This window comes from Polypterus senegalus, chromosome 14, assembly GCF_016835505.1.
Source record: "Polypterus senegalus isolate Bchr_013 chromosome 14, ASM1683550v1, whole genome shotgun sequence".
In the NCBI taxonomy this organism is placed as follows: Eukaryota; Metazoa; Chordata; class Cladistia; order Polypteriformes; family Polypteridae; genus Polypterus; species Polypterus senegalus.
Window position 1 is genome coordinate 140,154,076 of NC_053167.1, and position 21,820 is coordinate 140,175,895.

General features: G+C 44.3%; 1 protein-coding gene across 1 annotated transcript in view; it reads left to right on the top strand.

Annotated features, from left to right (window-relative positions):
* The first annotated feature begins 15,818 nt into the window (after positions 1-15,818).
* LOC120514588 (cytochrome P450 2J2-like) overlaps positions 15,819-21,820 on the top strand; it is a 49,784-nt gene continuing 43,782 nt past the window's right edge. Inside the window, exon 1 of the mRNA XM_039735057.1 lies at positions 15,819-16,323. Within this exon, the coding sequence (XP_039590991.1) occupies positions 16,132-16,323 (192 nt within the window). The 5' untranslated portion in view covers positions 15,819-16,131. The remainder of the gene's footprint in view (positions 16,324-21,820) is intronic.

Sequence of the window (21,820 nt, forward strand, 5' to 3'; positions counted from 1 at the left end):
CGGGTATCCCATGGGATCCTTAAAACAATCCTTTACAACTGAGGTTAAAACACAAGGAAGTGAGCAGTCTTTAAAAAACGAGTTTTCGGTTACGACGCACGACTGCATGCACCATAGCAAACTGTTTTACACGCTACATACAGCTATTCGCATCCGTGACAAACATGCGTCTTCTTAGATGCTCCTGCAGGAACACGGAAGATGTTTCCCTGCCCACCAACAGTCCTTTTTCACTGGCCGGTGTCTACCCTCGCTCTCTAGGCATTCACACTGCCTGCCCATTTGCCTGGATGCAAAAACTCACCGACCACCCAGTTAGTCCCTTTCGTCTGTGCTAAGAGTCCACATGCACATCTGAGCCACGCGGCGTTTGTTATGCCACGGCTTCACTATTGTGTTGTATTTTGCTCTCTCCAGAGTTCCATCTCTTCGTTCACTTACTGTTGTATTCTCACACCAACCCGTTTTAGACATCCGTGTCTTTCCAGAAGTGTTTAGCATTCAATAAATAATTATGCATGACATTGAGCGTGTGTCTACCCGGCGCAGAGAGGCGTGGGTAAGCCCTTGAACCCCATTCGGGCTGCAAGCCGTGGAATTCCCACTAAGTGCGACTCATACGCTCCCACTCCCACCCTTTGTGCACACCCCCCTCCCACCTCGCTACTACCGTGATCAGGTGTCTTGGTGGATTATATTTAGAAAAGCAGCCAACGACTCAAGTGACGAGTTGGGGGTGGGCACATGAGCGGGCAGTGCATACTGAACGAGAATTCAGCAGACTAGCATGACGGAGGGAGCTGAATGGACGTCCTTCTCCTTTCCTCCCATTCCACACTCCGCGCCGTTGCACCCCCAATCCCTCCGTCTGGCAAGAGAAGGCGCGATTGCAGTCCGCCAGTTTTCAGTCACGGGCGATTGCGTGTTGGTTCGTTCCGTGCATTGTTACAATGTTGCTTTTCTTGCTGATTGATTACATTACCATCCATCCATCCATCCTCTTCCCGCAGTGGCTGCAGGTTTTCATTCTAACCCTTTTCTTAATTAGTGACCGTTTTTTGCTGATAATTAACTCAAGATCGCTTGATAGGCCCTAGTACTGGTCCAGTGCTTCCCACCAATGTTTCCAACCGCAGGTTCACATTCCCCATCCGGAAAAGAGATGATTTTCCCCTCTCAACCCTTCTGTGCACACCTGACCTTTGACTTGTAATATATAGTTGGTTTGTCGCTTATTCAGATACCTAAAAATATGCAGATATAAGCCTCTTCCCGTTTAACCCTTACAGTGCTAGTGCTCAATAAAAAATAACAACTTTTTAGGTGCTCATGCTTCTTCTTGAATACATAATAATCACGAGTCCTCTCTTCTTCTCTCAGCTGCTCCCATTAGGGGTCACCACAGCAGCTCATCTTGTTCCATGTCCTCCTGTCCTCGTCATCTTGCTCCGTCAATCAATCAATCAACATTTATTTATATAGCACATATTCATACAAAAAAATGTAGCTCAAAGTGCTTTACAAAATGAATAGAAAAATAGAAGACACAATAAAAGATAAACATAAGTCAACATTAATTAACATAGAATAAGTGAGGTCCGATGGCCAGGGTGGACAGAAAAAACAAAAAAAAAACTCCAAAGGCTGGAGAAAAAAAATAAAATCTGTAGGGGTTCCAGACCACGAGACCACCCAGTCCCCTCTGGACAATCTACCTAACATAAGTCAAACAGTCCTCTTTGTATTTAGGGTTTTCATGGAAGGACCTGATGATGATGGTCACGTAGACTTCTTCCTTTTAATCCGTCCATCATTGTTGGAGCATCATGAAGCTTTGAGTAGGTGGTGGTGGCGCAGGTCGCCACCACAAAGAAACCGGAAAAAGAAACAGAAGAGAGAGTTGGGGTCAGTACGGATTTTAGAGCCACTATGAATAGTTATTATGAAGAATTGAACATACAGAGTATCAGGATTAAGTTAAATTAAGATTAAAATGAAGTTATAAAAAGGCCATGTTAAAGTCATGTGTTGTCAGCAGTGTTTTAAAGTGCTCTACTGTATCAGCCTGGTGAATTCCTATTGGCAGGCTATTCCAGATTTTAGGTGCATAACAGCAGAAGGCCGCCTCACCACTTCTTTTAAGTTTAGCTTTTGGAATTATAAGGAGACCCTCATTTGAGGATCTAAGGTTACGATTTGGAATATAAGGTGTCAGGCATTCCGATATATAAGATGGAGTGCGATTATTTAAGGCTTTATAAATCATAAGCAGTATTTTAAAGTCAAAACACCCATCACCTGCATGTCTTCTCTCACAACATCCATAAACCATCTCTTAGGCCTTCCTCCTCTCCTCTTGCCTGACAGCTCTATCCTTAGTATCCTTGTCCCAGTTGGAGAGAAGTTGTTACCATTCAGACTGCTCGCCTCCAGATCTGGTACTATGCTACTCAGAACAACCATGGTGGTCAAAAGAATTTAAACTTTTTGTCCACCAAATGTTTAGCTCCTTCATAAGCTCTTCTGTGCAGAAAAAGGCATCACTGGCTGGATCTAAGAATGCCATATGACGTAACCACCATATTGCCCTTCTTTAAATAATAATTTATTTTAATTAACTGGTGCCTTTTAAGGTACACAAGGACACCTTACAAAGCACATTAATAACAACAGTCACAATCTAAAATTAATAACATACAGTATTACAGTGCAACAAAATCAGAATACAATAATAAAATTGAATTTCAATTTATCAGCTAAAATTATCAGACAGAATAAGCCATCTTAAAAAAGATGTGTTTTAAGATGAGATTTAAAAAGGAGGAAGAGAGTCAATATTCCGAATGTCTTGTGAGAGAGACTCCCAGAGGTGAGGGGCCACTCGACTGAAAGCTCTTAACCCCATGGAGGCATAATAAGATTGCTAGAGGAAGAAGATCTAAGGATACGAGAAAGATTGGATATGTGAAGAAGATCAGAAAGATAAGGAGATGTCAGATTATGGAGGGCCTTGTAAGTAATACGCAGAATCAAAAATTTAAGGTGATATTTAAATAGCGCTGCTGCCTCGCTTCCCGCGTCCTCCCTGCGTGGAGTTTGCATGTTCTCCCCGTGTCTGCGTGGGTTTCCTCCGGGTTCTCCGGTTTTCTCCCACAGTCCAAAGACATGGCATGCAGGTTAGGTGCATTGGCGATTCTAAATTGTCCCTAGTGTGTGCTTGGTGTGTGGGTGTGTGTGCCCTGCCCGGGGTTTGTTTCCTGCCTTATGCCCTGTGTTGGCTGGGATTTGCTCCGGCAGTCCCCCGTGACCCAAGAGTTAGGATATAGCGGGTTGAATAATGGATGGATGGATTTAAATAGGGAAGGACAAGAGTGATGTGTTCTATGGAAGGGGCTCTGGTAATAATACAAGCGGCAGCAGCATTTCAAATGTGACGATGACGCTATACTAGCACTTAACCCGACTCAGACAGATGCAGGAGGTACATTCATTCATTAAAGCACAAGCTTTTAATTTTCTTCCCTCATGGAGAACGTCTTCCTCATTCCCATGAGCCCACAACACAGTCCAAGCACAAACACAATCACAATAGCAATTCCTTAACTTTCTCTTTCTTGCTCCTCCACTCTCCCTCCGGCAAGCTTCGTCTTCTGGCTCCCGGAGTAGTGACTGCTGGCTCCTTTTATAGCCCACCCAGAAGTGTGCCAGGTGTTTGATGACCGGGTGTGGCAGAAGAACTGCTCTGTAGGGCTCAGCAGCAGCTACAGATCATCCCCCACTGGAGGGGCCCACAGATCCCAAGAGGGCTGCACCAAACTCCAACTCCCATGAAGCCCTGCGGGAGTCCCAGGCACCTCTAAAACCCAGGGGGGCTGCCATCTAGTGTTCCGGGGGAGGTACTGTCCTGACCAGGCTGGGCATGGGCCCCCAATTGAAGTTTGTAAAGGAGTTTATGAGGAAGGCCAGAAAGGATAGAATTGCAATAATCAATATGACATTTGCCTTTAACTTTACTTGTGCTGGTACAATGGCAAGGACTCTGTGTGCTTTGTTTTCAGTCGACTAGATTACTGTAACACACTCCCCGTCTCAGGACCACCCAAATAAGACAAGTACAGAATGCAGCTGCTAGAATCCTAACTAGGAAAAGACAATCCGAGCACATTTCTCCAGTTTTGATGTCACTCCATGGGTTACCTTTGTCATTTAGAATTGACTTTAAAATACTGCTTATGGTTTATAAGATAATAAGAGACTATATAATCTGCTCCAATTTATATATTGGAGTGTCTTACACCTTACATTCCAAATCGTAACCTTAGATCTTCAAATGAGGGTCTGCTTAGAATTAAACTTAAAAAGAAGTGGTGAGGCGGGCGGGTGGCCTTCTGCTGCTATGCACCTCAAATCTAGAATAGCTGACTGATAGGAATTTGCCATAACTTCATTTTAGTTTAATCCTGATGCTGTGCCTGCGGTGGGTTGGCACCCTGCCCGGGATTGGTTCTTGCCTTGTGCCCTGTGTTGGCTCCAGCAGACCCCCGTGACCCTGTGTTCGGATTCAGCGGGTTGGAAAATGGATGGATGGATGGATGCTCTGCATATTCAATTAATTATCATTACTATTCGTGGTGGCTCCAAAATCCGTACTGACCCCTACTCTCGCTTCTGTTTCTTTTTCCGGTTTTCTGTGGTGGCGACCTGCGCCATCACCACCTAATCAAAGCACCGTGATGTCCCTACACTGATGGATTAAAGGCCAGAAGTCTGCATGACCGTCATCATCAAGTCCTTCCATGAGACCCCTGAATACAATGAGGACTGACTGAAGTCATTTACATTACGAAGAATGCCTGGAGGGGGCTGGCTGGTCTCGTGGCTTCAGACCCCCTGCAGATTTTATTTTTTTTCTCCAGCCGTCTGGAGTTTTTTTTTTTTGTTTTTTTCTGTCCTCCCCGGCCATCGGACCTTACTTTTATTCTATGTTAATTCGTGTTCTCTTATTTTAATTCTTTTCTCTTTCTGCATCATGTAAAGCACTTTGAGCTCCATTATGTGTATGAAAATGTGCTATAGAAATAAATGTTGCTGTTGTTGTTGTCTGTGTCTCCGGCCCTTCTTGATTCTTTGTGTCCACAAATCCACTGATCACTGCTGGGTTAGTTTCCTCTGGACCCCCTTCCTTATGTGTTGCTTTATTTTTAGTTTTCATGTGCAGCAGTGTGGGGCGTATCAATGAACAGGCTGGCCAACATAATTTCTCACTGCAGGAATTTACTCCAAGCCACTAAAGCACAGGCCCTCGGAGAATGTCCAGCGTTTCTTTATGAGCTGACTACTTAAGTTTGTTACACTGATCCATTATACGGACGTAAAAAGGCAAGGCTTATTAAATACAACGATTGGGGTGATCTGCCCTCTTCTGCTTGAGCGTAAATCTGTCCCGACAACCTTGTGGCCGCTCACTTGCGTTGCTGCGGTGATAAAGTTTCTTTAATTCCCTGTTTTCTCTGACTGGATTCTAACGGAGACTTTTTTTTTGTTCTTTGTTTTAATCCCCAAACAAAGGATGTGATGTAATTTCAGACTGTTTGTTAACAAACTCCACAATGTCTTCAGATTTAGTCCTGTGCTTTTGTTTCTCTTGAATATCGCTGACCACATTCCTCCCCTTCTCCCTCAACTTATATGGCAGCTTAGAAACACTTGCACGCATATTAGTGTCACGTATATTGTTAATGGATCTACTTTTTGTGAGAAATGTATACCGTTAACCATTACAGTATGTGTGTGTATGCACATTGATATAAGTTATCTCATGAATACAACAAAAAGAAAAACATAGAAAGCGGTTACCTCACATCGTTGGTCTATTTTATATAAGGTAGAATATTGTAAGACACAACAATTAGCAGCATCGTCCATCTCTTATAAATATTCAGTGGAAAGATCAGACAGACACCGACTCACAATGACCTTAAAGCACACACTTTAATTTTCAGCCTCATGACTGCAACCAGTTAGAAAAAGGACATAGGAATTAAGTACAGCGCTGTCTTCTGCTTTAATGGTAGGCCAGTTTAAAGCTTTATCTGTTGTGGACTTGACCCGGACACAGACAGGCGGACATGTTGTTTGTCACCACCACACGCAGTGCAGGATTTACGTATAAGCTATACAAGCTATAGCTTAGGGCCCCCACCTTCTTGGGGGCCCCCAAAACAAATTGTCCGAGTGAGCAGTTGTCATATATACTTATAAAGGGCCCCATGTCTCAAATAGCTTAGGGCCTTATCAAGTCTAAATCCGGCACTGACCACACGTTTTATTATTTACAATATTTACAGATATGGTCACTCAGACCCAGTCCAAAATCAGTGCACAAACCCCAACACACAGTCCTGGCCACTCAATGCCTTTCTTCGGGCCGCCTCCACACTCCTCTCGTGCCTTGTCCTCCTTCCACCCGACTCCAGCCCTGAAAGAAGGGAGGCGGCCCCTTTTATAACAGCCCCGGATGAGCTTCAGGTGTTCCGAACACTCCCCCGTTGGCCATGCCCCAGTGTCGCGGAAGTGCCGGCTGTTCTCCTGGAAGCTCCTGCTAAAATCTTCCCCCCAGCACTTCCGGGTGTGGCGGAAGTGCTGAGGTAACAGGTCCCCAAGGCATTGGGGAGCCTCCTGGCGGTGACCACGGGCCCCTACAGGGTGGGGCTTCCATGCCCTCAACCCGTGACCCCCAAAGCAACCAAGAAGGCGGCCCCCATGTGATCCAGGGTGGACGCAGACCCACATCCGGTCCCTCATGGTGTCGCGGCCGGGTCGTGGCCCCTGGCATCCCTGACACTGTGTATGCAATTCATCTCCAAAATGGCTCTTTCAGGAGTCTCTTGGCCTCACAGTAACTCTGCTAGGGGGTCCAAGTGAAGACAACTTTCACTAAATCCCTGGGCCGGCCACTGGTGTCCTGCCCCATAAAGTCCAGCCGATCCCTGCTGCTGTTGTCTTGCTTACTTTCTATGCCGTGGTCAAATGCGCAGACCAACAGTCCATATTCCAGAGGGTCTCCCTTGAAGATGGGAATGCTTTGAGGCTGGCAGTGTAGGCCACCTTTGTTGCTTTACTGGTGACTCTGTAATATCATTGTGGCCTTTTTATAACTTCACTTTAACTTAATCCTGATACTCTGTATGTTCAATTCTTCATAATAACTATTCATGGTGGCTCTAAAATCCATACTGACCCCTACTCTCTCTTCTGTTTCTTTTTCCGGTTTCTTTGTGGTGGCGGCCTGCGCCACCACCACCACCTACTCAAAGCATCCTGATGCTCCAACATTGATGGACTGAAAGCCAGAAGTCTACGTGACCAGCATCATCAGGTCCTTCCATGAAAACCCTAAATACAAAGAGGACTGTTTGACTAATGTTAGGTAGATTGTCCAGAGGGGACTGGGCGGTCTCTTGGTCTGGAACCCCTACAGATTTTATTTTTTTCTCCAGCCTTTGGAGTTTTTTTTTGTTTTTTCTGTCCACCCTGGCCACCGGACCTTACTCTTATTCTATGTTAATTAATGTTGACTTATGTTTATCTTTTATTGTGTCTTCTATTTCTCTATTCATTTTGTAAAGCACTTTGAGCTACATTTTTTTTGTATGAATATGTGCTATATAAATAAATGTTGATTGATTGATTGATTGATTGATTGATTGATTGATTGATTGATTGATACAACCAGGAGCCGGAGGAGTCATCAGCGGTGTGTTCTTGCTACACTTCCTGCAGGCATTGCAAGCAATCTTTGCTTCCATTTGGGAGACGGGCGTCATCTCAACTGACTGGAAAACGTGACTCGTCGTCCTTATCTGGAAAGGGAAGGGTGATCGCTTGGATTGTGGCAAACTGAAAATAACTTCCTCGTTCCCATTAACCCCTGCAACAAAGCACCCCTTCTTAACTCTTTCAGGGCTGATGTCGACTTTTGTCAAAATTCAGGGGTAAACTGCGACAAAACTTGTCCTTACGTTTTAGTTCAACTCTCTTTGCTAGAAGGACAGTTGCATACAGTAGCTTTGTTGATTTTTCTTCCATTCCCTACGCATTCATGAGTAGCGAAGAACAAACAACCTCTAAAATGGCATCAACATCTGGCGAGAGACCAAAGCGAATGTTCAAAGCAAAATACTCCATGGATGTTTTATGTAATTCCGTTGAATAGGACTCTGACTTGTCGGACTCTGAGTTTGATGCAAGTGATCTGGAGATGGATATCGAAAACGAAAGTGAGGTACCAGTTTTATCTGATCGGTCCCCAGCTGATCACGGTGCTGAACACTTTCGTGTAGCTGATGCGCCTGCAGCAGCGTTCGCCTGGGAGGACCACCACTTATGATGACAAGAGGTACAAACCATATTGCATCACTCTGCGACCGCCACTCACCTGCTGCGTGAAGACAGTCAGGCTGCCATCCCATCGTGCATTCCTACTGACTATCGAGGCACCCCTGCACAGCCACTGGTATGCCGAACAGGCGCCAACAGCCGCCACAGCAAATAGCAACAGACATTTTATGTTGACTTATGTGTGAAACCATTGCTTTGTGTGCTTTTCAGAAAACTGACATTTTTGGCCCTCAAAGAGTTCAGACCCAATCGCTCATTAAACCTGAAATGTTATCTCTCCCTGTTCTTAATACATTTATTTCATAGTTCAAGACTAGTTTATGTAACATATCTTCAAGTTAACTGAACATAAAGTGTTAATATAAAGCTCGGCTCTAACAGGCTCCGTAACTACCCATACACAGAGGCTAACAGATTTGTGGGATTTCAGTGGGCTGCTGGTTTGTGAAGGACCCTCGGCAGGAGCGGACTGGACCTCCAAACCGGCCCGCGGCTGCTTCAACGAGTGAGGTGACGAGGTCGACCCACTCGGCCCGTTATTCATTGTAATTTGTGACGAGTACGTGGCTCGCTACTCGCTATGAGCCTATGATATGAACTCTTATCTAAACTGTTGCCAAACTTAATCTGTACACAACTTAAAATTTGACGACATGCTTAGAAATAAAATTTTATAAAAAATAAAAATGTAGTAACGCAGCTTACACGTTATTAGAGTACACGTCAGATGTCAATGTCACGTCCAAGTGCCGGTACCCTAGTAGGCTAGTAGCTTACGCAGTCTGCTGCTTTTAGCAGCCACATCACCACCAATACTGTCAGTGTCAAGTTTTGCTCGGATGCTTTTCTCCACCGACGTCCACATGAAAGCCTCAAGATGTCCTTGCGTCGTTAGGCTTCTCAGGCGGCTTTCGATTCTCTTCGACGCAGAGACTGATCCTTCACGCCGCACTTGCCACACAGGCAGCGTTAGCAGGAGCTTGTAGGCCAGCCCAGTGCTCTTGTAAGCATCAGTTACTGTATGAGGTTCAACCAGATTAGCACCTTGTAGCAGCAGAGAGGAGAGTCTTTACAAGACCTGCAAGTTGACACAGTTGTCCCATCTTGTTCACGGTCACTGTCATTGTCATCGTCCACAGTATAAGCGTCTGCTACTGATTGTTGAAGAGTTGACCACTGCTGTCCAAAGCTTTGCTTTTCGGTTCGTAGTTGTTCAACAGCGTTTGAAATGTTCCATTAACTTAACGATAAACTATAAATGAAGGGGTGAGTTCCAAAACCTGCTAAGTACATTTTTTGGCGAACTTTAGGTGAAGCATGGTTCTGACTCATCAAAGGGTCGGCTATGTGCTTGGAGTTGAAGTGGGCTTCAAAACCTGCTAAGTACCAAAATATAGTGCTATAAATTTTGATGTGAGTTCCAAAACCTGTTAAATACATGAACCAGCTTAGTTCCAAAAGCTGCTAAGTACACCAGCCAATCATCTCAAAATGCCATACTCAGAGTTTTAGGAACAGACTGGCAGGTGCTTAACTACAAGTTAGCAACTGCAAAAGTCTGCAAAAAAAAAGCTCCCATTTCACTTGACAAACGTTCGAGTGGTGGAAATAACGAGAACTAACATAAACATTAAGACCACGTATTCGGGCGACTTTTGCAGTCACAGTATTGTGAAACGTGGCAGCAAAATAAAAAATATGTCAGCTGACCTACTCCACTGAATTGTTGTGTTAATCCAGTAAAAGCAAAGGATGTCGAAATGTTGCTTAGCAAAGTGGGAGTCAATATGGACAATCCGCAATCAGAAAACGTTAAAGAGTTCTACCTCCCAATCATTGGAACAGCCAACAAAAACACTAAACCAATGGCAGACAGCGATACTGAAATATATGATGAAGACGATGTAGAATATTGACATTCTAGATCATAATTTACTACTTCAACAATGCTTAACAGGAAGTCATGACTTTTAGCATTACTTTTTAGCTAAATAGTTTAGAGACTAAAAGCTCTGAATTTCTTTTGTTATATAATAAAAATATTTCAAGATCCAGAGCACTTTTGATGAAAGTTTCTACTTATAGGTTTATGGAATAGCATTGATTTAGCGTCAAAACCTGCTAAGTATGTTTTTTTTCTATTTTTTACAAAAATGTAAAATATTCAGATTTCTGAGATGTCCAGCAATTGACCTTCAGTAATGTAACAACCAACATTCTGCAAAAAGAATTTTAAAAATATCATTTCAAATACTTAAAAATAATTTTTCTCCTTTTCACAAAAAGTTGTCTCCTGTACTTAGCTGATTTTGCAACTCAGCTCTTCAAATGTTCCGTCCTAATATGAAAAATTCCTATCCTGAGCTTTAAAACTTTATTTCATCATACTAATAATCACAGCTGCAAACCACTAATTATACAAAACAATACAATTTATTTTTGTGTCGCCCAAAATCACACAAGGGGTGCTGCAATGGGCTTTAACAGGCCCTGCCTCAACTCTCTAAGAAGACAAGGAACAACTCCCCCCAGAAATGGAAGAAACCTCGGGAATGGCAGTTCAAAGAGAGACCCCTTTCCAGGTAGGTTGGGCGTGTAGTGGGTGTCAAAAGAAAGAGGGGGGTCAAAACAATACAATACAATACACAGAACAGAACAAATCCTCAATACAGCATAAAAATAAAAGGTTTAGAAGTACATAGCAGAATTTAACAGTAGATGACATCCCATAATATGATTTGGATTTGTTTAGAGTCCTGGAGACCTCAGCCATCAAGCTGCCTCCCCCAATTGTCCATTCCATGGCTGAAACAGTGCTAGGCCAGCTAATCCGATGAAAGGACCCCTCTACCCGATGATTCCTGTGATCCTCCATCAGGGATGACTTTACCTTAGGCAGGCACAGCAACTTGGCAGGTGGGCAGTGGGCACCAAGTGCCACATTTGAGTACCGAGAAGAGAAACAGAATAGGTGAGGGTGAGTATCCAATTCTAACTATCATGTTACTTATGTTTTAGTGCTAATGACTGACAACAGAGATGCAGTCTGTACAGTTGATCAGCAGCTCTAGTCAGGGTGTGCTAAACTGAAGTCGTGAGTCTTTAACCTGAGACTCAAGGGGCATCTCTTATAGCAGCAGGCAGACCACTCCACTGTAACTAAAAGCTCGACCTCCTACTGTTATTTTATTAATCCTTGCAATCCTAAGCAGAACGGCATCTTGAGATCTTAATGTGCGCTCAGGTTTGTAAGTCATGATAAGTTCAGACAAGTAAGCCGGACCTCGGCCATTTAATGCTTTATATGTTAAAAGGAGGATTTTGAAAATCTGCACTAAACTAATTATCGCTCACGTCGATGACCAGAGAACAATAACATGCATAATACATAATCTAAACTAATTAAGAATTGAAATACTAGATATGAGATAAAACAAAATGCTAACCGAAATGTAGTGGTATCGAAACAGAAATCGGCAAAAGGCAGTTTTGACAAAATTTTTCACTGCAACGTTGTGTACTGACAACTAAAACAACTTCCATTAATTCCATTATCCAACCCGCTACATCCAAACCACAGGGTCACGGGGGTGTTCTGGAGCCAATCCCAGCCAACGCAGGGTGCAAGGCAGGAAACAAACCCTGGGCAGGGCGCCAGCCCACCACAGGGCACACACACACACACGGGACAACAACAACAACAACAACATTTATTTCTATAGCACATTTTCATACAAACAGTAGCTCAAAGTGCTTTACATATTAAAGAATAGAAAAATGAAAGACACAATAAGAAAACAAAATAAATCAACATTAACATCAAATAAGAGTAAGGTTCAATGGCCAGGGGGGACAGAAAAAACAAAAACTCCAGATGGCTGGAGAAAAAAATAAAATCTGTAGGGATTCCAGACCATGAGACCGCCTGACCAGTCCCCTCTGGGCATTCTACCTAACATAAATGAAACAGTCCTCTTTGGATTTAGGACTCTCACGGAAGGGCTTGATGATGATGATGATGGTCACGTAGACTTCTGCCTTTTAATCCATCCATCATTGTTGGGACAATTTTAGAATCACCAATGCACCTAACCTGCATGTCTTTGGACTGTGGGAGGAAACCCACGCAGAGAGGGCCCAGGAAGCGAACCCGGGTCTCCTAACTGCAAGGCAGCAGTGCTACCCACTGCCCCACCGTGCCACCCTCTAAAACAACTTGATGTTGTAATACGGAATATTATATATATGACTATATAAATCGCAGTACCGGATAGATAATGTTTTGTAGTTTAGAATTGTAATGACATTAATTGTAATGTCAAAGAGTAACCAGTGGGATTTGTTCCTGCCTTGCACCCTGTGCTGGCTGGGATTGGCTCCAGCAGGCCCCCGTGACCCTGTGTTATGATATAACAGGTTGGAGAATGACTGACAGTAACCAGTACATAACATTTATTTCATGAAATGGCCGGCCCATGACCAGACCAGAGTCCGCAGCCCATGCACCGGGCATTGCCTAAATGCCCTAATGGCCAGTCTGCCCTTGACCCTCAATACATACTGAAACGGCGGCCGGGCTCAGGTTTTGTTAATCTTAGCATCCTGCCGACCACCTTATAAAGATTTCTGCTTTCTCCACATTATCAGTTGCTTTTTCAAAACTCGAAACAGACAACTTCATTTTCAAGGAGCCCTTCACGCAATAAAAGGATTCTTTATGAAGGAAAGGCTCTCGATGAGTGTTGTGAAGAAATTTTGAGAAGGCAGACTTGCAATACGCTGTAGTCACGGTGGTGCGTCGGGTTAGAACACAGGAACTAATCCAACCATTTCAGGAACATCGCTTTAATGTTGAGATGCCAAAATGTCACATGAAGTAGAACAACTGGACAGGTAGGTGAGCAGGTGTATGTGTGGTTCTACCAGGCAAACAACAAAATAAGACATTTAGTACATACAGTATATACACTCACCTGAAGGATTATTAGGACCACCATACTAATACGGTGTTTGACCCCCTTTCGCCTTCAGAACTGCCTTAATTCTACGTGGCATTGATTCAACAAGGTGCTGAAAGCATTCTTTAGAAATGTTGGCCCATATTGATAGGATAGCATCGTGCAGTTGATGGAGATTTGTGGGATGCACATCCAGGGCACGAAGCTCCCGTTCCACCACATCCCAAAGATGCTCTACTGGGTTGAGATCTGGTGACTGTGGGGGCCATTTTAGTACCGTGAACTCATTGGCATGTTCAAGAAACCAATTTGAAATGATTCGAGCTTTGTGACATGGTGCATTATCCTGCTGGAAGTAGCCATCAGAGGATGGGTACATGGTGGTCATGAAGGGATGGACATGCTCAGGTAGCCCGTGGCATTTAAACAATGCCCTATTGGCCTAAAGTGTGCCAAGAAAACATCCCCCACACCATTACACCCCCACCACCAGCTTGCACAGTGGTAACAAGGCATGATGGATCCATGTTCTCATTCTGTTTACGCCATTTGAATGTCTCAACAGAAATCGAGACTCATCAGACCAGGCAACATTTTTCCACTCTTCAACTGTCCAATTTTGGTGAGCTCGTGCAAATTGTAGCCTCTGTTTCCTATTTGTAGTGGAGATGAGTGGTACCCGGTGGGGTCTTCTGCTGTTGTAGCCCATCCGCCTCAAGGTTGTGCGTGTTGTGGCTTCACAAATGCTTTGCTGCATACCTCGGTTGTAACGAGTGGTTATTTCAGTCAAAGTTGCTCTTCTATCAGCTTGAATCAGTCGGCCCATTCATTCTCCTCTGACCTCTAGCATCAACAAGGTATTTTCGCCCACAGGACTGCCGCATACTGGATGTTTTTCCCTTTTCACACCATTCTTTGTAAACCCTAGAAATGGTTGTGCGTGAAAATCCCAGTAACTGAGCAGATTGTGAAATACTCAGACCGGCCCGTCTGCACCAACAACCATGCCACGCTCAGAATTGCTTAAATCACCTTTCTTTGCCATTCTGACATTCAGTTTGGAGTTCAGGAGATTGTCTTGACCAGGACCACACCCCTAAATGCATTGAAGCAACTGCCGTGTGATTGGTTGATTAGATAATTGCATTAATGAGAAATTGAACAGCTGTTCCTAATAATCTTTTAGGTGAGTGTACGTGTTATCTCACTATGCTATACACAGATGTCCAATAGGTGGCACTATAGCTTCACACTTTCAACGTAAGGCGTTTGCAATTACAATTTCAATGTGGTAACGTAAAATATTAACCTAACTACTATTTCAGAACAGTTTTCTCTCTAACTTTTAACACTTAACTTCTAACTATGTACATAAGAACTTACATTTTGTCAACAACGCACAAACGTAAACTTTCTCTAGTGGCTCCTGTAGTTCCCGCTTTCACGAGGCACATCTCACAAACGCACATGCTCCCTGCACACTCCACGGTTAACACGTGATCACGCTTCAGCGCCTTCAACAACAACAACATTTATTTCTATAGCACATTTTCATACAAACAGTAGCTCAAAGTGCTTTACATAATAAAGAATAGAAGAATAAAAGACACAGTAAGAAAACTAAATAAGTCAACATTAACATAGAATAAGAGTAAGGTCCGATGGCCAGGGTGGACAGAAAAAACAAACAAACAAACAAAAAAACCCCAGAAGGCTGGAGAAAAAAAAAAAAAATCTGCAGGGATTCCAGACTATGAGACCTCCCAGTCCCAGGCACAGGAGCCTTTCTTACAACGAGGGAGCACACAGTGCAGTGAAGTGCCTTTTTTATATCAGATATTTTGAAGTTTATTTCTGATTTCTTCCTATTTTTATATGTTTTTAAGCCTAAATCTAATAGTTTTAATAAAGGACACTTGAGTAAACAAATAACGCATTTTTAAAACGTATTTCACTCATGCAAAGTGAAAAGTAATTCAAAATTACTTTTTTTTTTGTGGGGGCTGACTCTGGCATATGCCGTGTCAGCAGTTGCATCTGCTCTAAATACTGTTCGGGGTTGAGCAGACCACCAACAGTCGTGAAGCTGCCTTTTAAGAGGCTTTAGCAATGTTGCTTGTTCTGCAGGTCCTCCATCTTGCAGGGAACACTCAGGGGTCGGCGGCAGGATTGGCACTCCTGTCATTGTTAAAAAAAAAAACCTCACAATGTTCAGTGTGCTGCTGAGGTGCGTTCGGGTCCCAATTGAGGAGGCTCGTCGTGTGGTGGGTGCGCATGCTCGCAACCTCCTCCTCCTCCTTGTTTTACGATCCGTCTTCGGTATTAATCATTGGCCGATTAGACTGGAGAGACGCATGTGTCTGGAGCTCCGCGCTGCGGCGAATAAACAAACTGTGGCTTTGTGCCCGCGGCACTCGCGACACTGGCTTAATGGCCTTGTAACGGATAAGTCGACTTCACTTATTTGCTGCTCTCTGACATACGCGCTGCTTCATGATCTTGCCTGAATGTAGAGCGCGCGTGTGAAGCCCTGGACGGGACGCCGCGCAGTTCGGTTACTTGTAATCTAATTAGCGGTCAGGATTTGCCCGAGCAGACAGAGCCCGGACTGAAATCATGTTACGCCTTTTCAGGAGCCCCACGGTTTTCTCCACCCCACCTACTACTGGGCCCCAGATTAACATGACGTCACATTCTAGGTCTGCAGCACAAAGTCCGTCCTCTTCTAGTTAAACGCAGTCAGACAGCCGAGCGGTGCGCATTTCAGTCCGCAATGTCGATCTTGTGGCTGTGGGAACAGTTGGACACCCGGAGCGCCATCATCTTCATCGTGGTGCTGTTGCTTGTGTCCGATTATCTGAAGCACAGGGATGGCAAAAACTTCCCACCGAGTCCTTTTTGGGTGCCGTTTGTGGGCGACTTGTTCAGTATGACTTCAGATGAGCCGCATGTCAACATGTCAAAGGTGAGTCTGAACTCCGAACTCCAAAAAAATAAAGACGGCAGACAGTTAGGACCAAAAGTGGATATTCGGGACGATGCTACAGAGAAACTGAATTTGGATCTCTAATGAGCCATCTTTGTGAAGGTTCCGGAAACAACTTTTATTTACCCTCATAGCGAAGGACCAGCGGGCCACTAAGTGGGCTGCTAGCGGCCAAATCAGTGGTCCATGTCCGCTGGAATTTTGCACATCGGATTTTGAGTGGCCCCCTGGCGGCCCATTAGTGGCGGCCGGCTAGTCGGTTCTCGGGTGGCAGGAGAGCACTTGCCGACAGAAGCCCGCCCTTCAGCCGCTATATGCTTTTACATTTTATGTTACTATTAAATATTGTTTTTGGCATTCATTAATTGACCAGCACTCATATAAGCAAACATTATGACCACAACAAGCTTTATGAAAGTCTTTTATGCAACATTGTAATTTTTTTCCACACATTTTTTGTCTACAATTTCCTCCTTTCACATGCAACACCTCCTGTACACAAGATAGCAAAAAGCAGAAAAAAAAATATGGGATTATAAAAAAAAACTTTAGTGTAAACACAATTAAAGCTTACATTACAAATGTCAGTCAGTCATTAACCAACCCGCTATATCCTAACACTGGGTCACAGGAGCCAATCCCAGCCAGCACAGGGTGCAAGGCAGGAACAAACCCCAAGCAGGACACCAGCCCACTGTAGGGCACACACACACACCCCGGGGGCACTGTCTTAACTTACACGTCTTTGGACTGTGCAAACGCCAGGCAGAGAATACCAGCGACGTGACTCCCTGCGAGACAGCGGCGCCACCGTGTCACCCCCGTGTGTGTAATTATTAACAGTATTTAAACGAAATTAACGATTTATCTGTAAAACGTAACATACATACTTTGATGCATTTCATTATAAAAGTGATATCAAGTATAAATCTAAAGATTCTAAATTTGTAGAGAGTAGGAATATCAGACATTTAATGTATTCAGTGTGGTGATCTATTGCTGCTTGCCGCTGCTGTCGGGTCCAAGAAGCAATAAGTCGAGTTTTCGTAATGTTTTCAAGGGAAAAGTCATCTTTTTGCTGCACGGGGCCTGGTCAGGCCCGGTGTGAGCGCTTGAAGCGTTTTAGAAGTCATAGTGCTTCACTGAGAATGCGCTGTAATCATTTAAATTAAACTTATTTTCGAAACACTCTTTGGATTGGCTGCGGTGGGCTGGCACCCTGCCTGGGGTTTGTTTGTTTGTTTGTTTGTTTGACCCCTACTCTCTCTTCTGTTTCTTTTTCCGGTTTCTTTGTGGTGGCGGCCTGCGCCACCACCACCTACTCAAAGCATCCTGATGCTCCAGCATTGATGAACTAAAAGCCAGAAGTCTATGTGACCATCATCATCAACAAGTCCTTCCGTGAGAACCCTAAATCCAAAGAGGACTGTTTCATTTATGTTAGGTAGAATGTCCAGAGGGGACTGGGTGGTCTCTTGGTCTGGAATCCCAGCAGATTTTAATGTTTTCTCCAGCCGTCTGGAGTTTTTTTTTTTTCTGTCCACCCTGGCCATCGGACCTTACTCCTATTCTATGTTAATTAATGTTGACTTATTTTATTTTCTTTCTGTGTCTTTTATTCTTCTATTCTTTATTATGTAAAGCACTTTGAGCTACTGTTTGTATGAAAATGTGCTATAGAAATAAATGTTGTTGTTGTTTCCTGCCTTGCACCCTGTGTCGGCTGGGATTGGCTCCAGCAGACCCCCGTGATCCTGTAGTTAGGATATAGCGGGTTGGATAATGGATGGATGGATGGATCTTTGGACTGGATGCAACCACCAGATCTAAAAAATATATATACATTAAAAACTTGGTTTTTGGGCGGCACGGTGGCGCAGTGGTAGCGCTGCTGACTCGCAGTTAGGAGACCTGGGTTCGCTTCCCGGGTCCTCCGTGCTTGGAGTTTGCATGTTCTCCCCGTGTCTGTGTGGGTTTCCTCCGGGCGCTCCGGTTTCCTCCCACAATCCAGAGACATGCAGGTTGGGTGGATTGGCGATTCTAAATTGGCCCTAGTGGTGTGTGGGTGTGTTTGTGTGTGTCCTGTGGTGGGTTGGCACCCTGCCCAGGATTGGTTCCTGCCTTGTGCCCTGTGTTGGCTGGGATTGGCTCCAGCAGACCCCCGTGACCCTGTGTTCGGATTCAGCGGGTTAGAAAATGGATGGATGGATGGAACTTGGATTTTGGTTGCCGCTAAGGAACCGTGTGGGAATTTTTAAAGTTTTTTTTCCCTTTAGAAGGTTTTTTTTGCTTTTTTTTTCGCCCGCACAAAAGTAAAAGTAGCTGGGTGTTTGGAGGTGCGCTTGCATAAGTTTTTTGCCCTTGTACCTGTTCTTGTTATCTGTATTTGAATTAGTATTGAGGAGGCAGGGTAGAAAGCAGCAGTAACTGATATCGGCATTTGTAAGTAAATAACTGCGTCGTCGTAACTGCGAGTCCTTAGTTTAAAGGAAGAGAAAAAAAGACCGCGGCGGACTTCAAAGCAGTAAAAGTTGAAGGCTCAGCAGTGGGCAGGTAAGCGGCCTGCGTTAAGACGCCGATCAGGCACAAGGAGCAGTCGGAGCAAATAAGGTAGTAAAGTTTTATCCATCCGTCTTCCAACCCACTGAATCCAAACACAGGGTCACGGGGGTCTGCTGGAGCCAATCCCAGCCAACACGGGGCACAAGGCAGGAACCAATCCTGGGCAAGGTGCCAACCCACCACAGGACACACACAAACCAAGCACACACCAGGGCCAATTTAGAATCGCCAATCCACCTAACCGGCATGTCTTTGGACTGTGGGAGGAAACCCACGCAGACACGGGGAGAACATGCAAACTCCACGCAGGGAGGACCCGGGAAGCGAACCCAGGTCTCCTAACTGAGAGGCAGCAGCGCTACCCACTGCGCCACCATGCCGCCCTAAAGTTTTATTGATTTGTTTGTTTTAGATTAAACAGTCCTTAGCGGTCCAGAGTTAGAACAGTTATGTGGGCGACAGCGTATTGGTTCATTAATACGGGGGAATACAAACAGTGCGAGTGAAGGAGTGCAAAGTTAGGAGAAGAGACAGAGAAAAGTAAAGTTAACCTCATAGAAAGGCAAATAGCAGGCAGCTGAGAGGGAGAACAGTACAGGAGCTTAAGGGGAAAAGGTGTAAAATATCTGTAGCAGATCTTAGTGTTACCATTTAAGTTAAGGAGCAGCTGAAAGAAGAAGAAATTTAATTTTAAGAAAAAAAAATATATAGTTAAGGCAGTTTAGTAATCCCAAGTCAAATTTTAATAATGAGGCCAGTGCAATGCAAGTCCTGTTGGATGTTGGACTTTTTAGATGATGGTTTGGAAGAGCCAGTTGTCTATGAGGGCTACATCTGCAAGAGGTGCCGGCTGATCCAGCACCTCGAGCTCAGGGTCGCTGAACTGGAGGAGGAGTTGGCTGACCTGCGTTGTAATAGAGAATTGGCGGACTTGGCCCAGGTGTCCTTTAGAGATAGTGTGCACCCCTAAGGTGGTGCGGGAGGAGATTCCAGACCAGACAGGTAGGAATAGGTGGGTCACGGTCACAAGGCGTAAGGTAAAGGGTGCACACTGTCCGGCATCAACCCCAGAATTAGAAGTGTCTAACCGTTATCATGTCCTGGCGGAGCTGGACGGTGACTCTGATAATTCTGAGGTGGTAGGCAGGGTTGAGGAGCCCCAACGGGCCACCTCAAAACCAGTTCCCAAAAAGAGAGAGGTAGTGATAGTTGGGGACTCAATCATTAGGGGGATTGAAGCGCAGGTGTGCTCCAGAGAGAGAGAGTCTCGCACGGTGTGTTGCCTTCCGGGAGCACAGGTGGGAGACCTCCTGGAAGGGTGGATAGGCTCTTGGCCAGAGCGGGGTGGATCCAGTTGTCATTGTCCACGTTGGAACAAATGACATACATAAGGGTAGTCTGTCAGTTCTGCGATCCAAATTCAAAGAGTTAGGTACCAAGCTGAGGAGCAGAACTGACAAGGTAGTCTTCTCCGAAGTTCTGCCTGTGCCACGCCAGTCCAGGTAAGATTGAGGAGATTAGAAGGCTTAACGCTGGCTCAAATCTTGGTGCAGGGTAGAAGGGTATAGGTTTATGGGGCATTGGGACTCCTTTTGGAACAGATGGGACCTGTTCCCGTGACGGGTTACATCTGAACCGGAGGGGCACCAATGTATTGGGGAGGCGTATGTGTAGGCTAGTCGAGGATTGTTTAAACTGGGGAATGGGGCAGGGAGTTTAGGACAGGCCAGATTTAGATCTATACATGGAAGAACAAACAATGGTGTAGAAATAAAAATGCATAGTAATGTAAATTTTAAGCAAACACGTAAAGATAGAAGGATTAACACATTAAAAATAGCTTGCCTTAATGCTAGAAGTATCAAAAATAAGGTAAGTGAGTTGGAGTTGTATGTAGCAGAGCACAATTATGATATTATAGCAATAACGGAAACCTGGCTAAATAACAAAGATGGGGATGAGTGTAACATAGAGGGATACACATTTTTCAGGAAGGATAGACAGAACAGAAAAGGAGGTGGGGTTGCTGTTTATGCCAAACAGGAATTAAATGTAAGTCATCTTCAGTTGGATGATGAGCCCCATCTTAGTGAGGACATGTGGCTTCGCCTGGAAAATATTAGGGAAAAGGTCTCATTTTAGGAGTGTGTTATAGACCACCCAATTCAGACAGTAATTTCAACACACATCTTTTAGTAATATCAAAAGGCAAGTTTACAGGGGATATTATAGTCATGGGGACTTTAATTATCCAAATATTAACTGGGATAACCTTACAGATGGAGGAGCACAAGAGCAGGAGTTTTAGAAGTAATCAGCGACTGTTTTTAACACAGCATGTTAAAGCACCAACAAGGGGTGAAGCCTGTCTGGATTTAGTATTCTGTAATAATCAGGATAGAATTGAGGGTGTAGAGGTGATTGAACCACTAGGGTCAAGTGACCATAATGTAATACAATTCTCAGTATTTTGTAAGAGTACAGATGCAAAGACTAAAATTGTTAAGTTGAACTTTAGTAGGGCTAATTTTGAGCAGATGCACAAAGTCTAAGTAGGATAGACTGGGATAAGCTTTTAAATGTGGAGACAGTCGAGGAGCAGTGGAACAGGTTTAAAAACATGTAATGCAGGACAGATACATACCTAAATTTGGAAGTAATAGGAAACTAAAAAACTCCACGATGGATTAATAAAGATTTAAAAAGAAGTTGCAAAGGAAAAACTGCTGTATAAGGCATATAAGACTAATGACTGCAAAGAGAACCGTGGCGTATGAGAACATGAGGGCAACCATTAAGAAGGATATCAGAGAGGCTAAAAGACAGTTGGAGAGGAATATAGCAGATAAGGCGAAAGAAGACCCCAAGAGATTCTTTCAGTATTTTAGTAGTAAAAGAACAGTTAAGGAGGAGG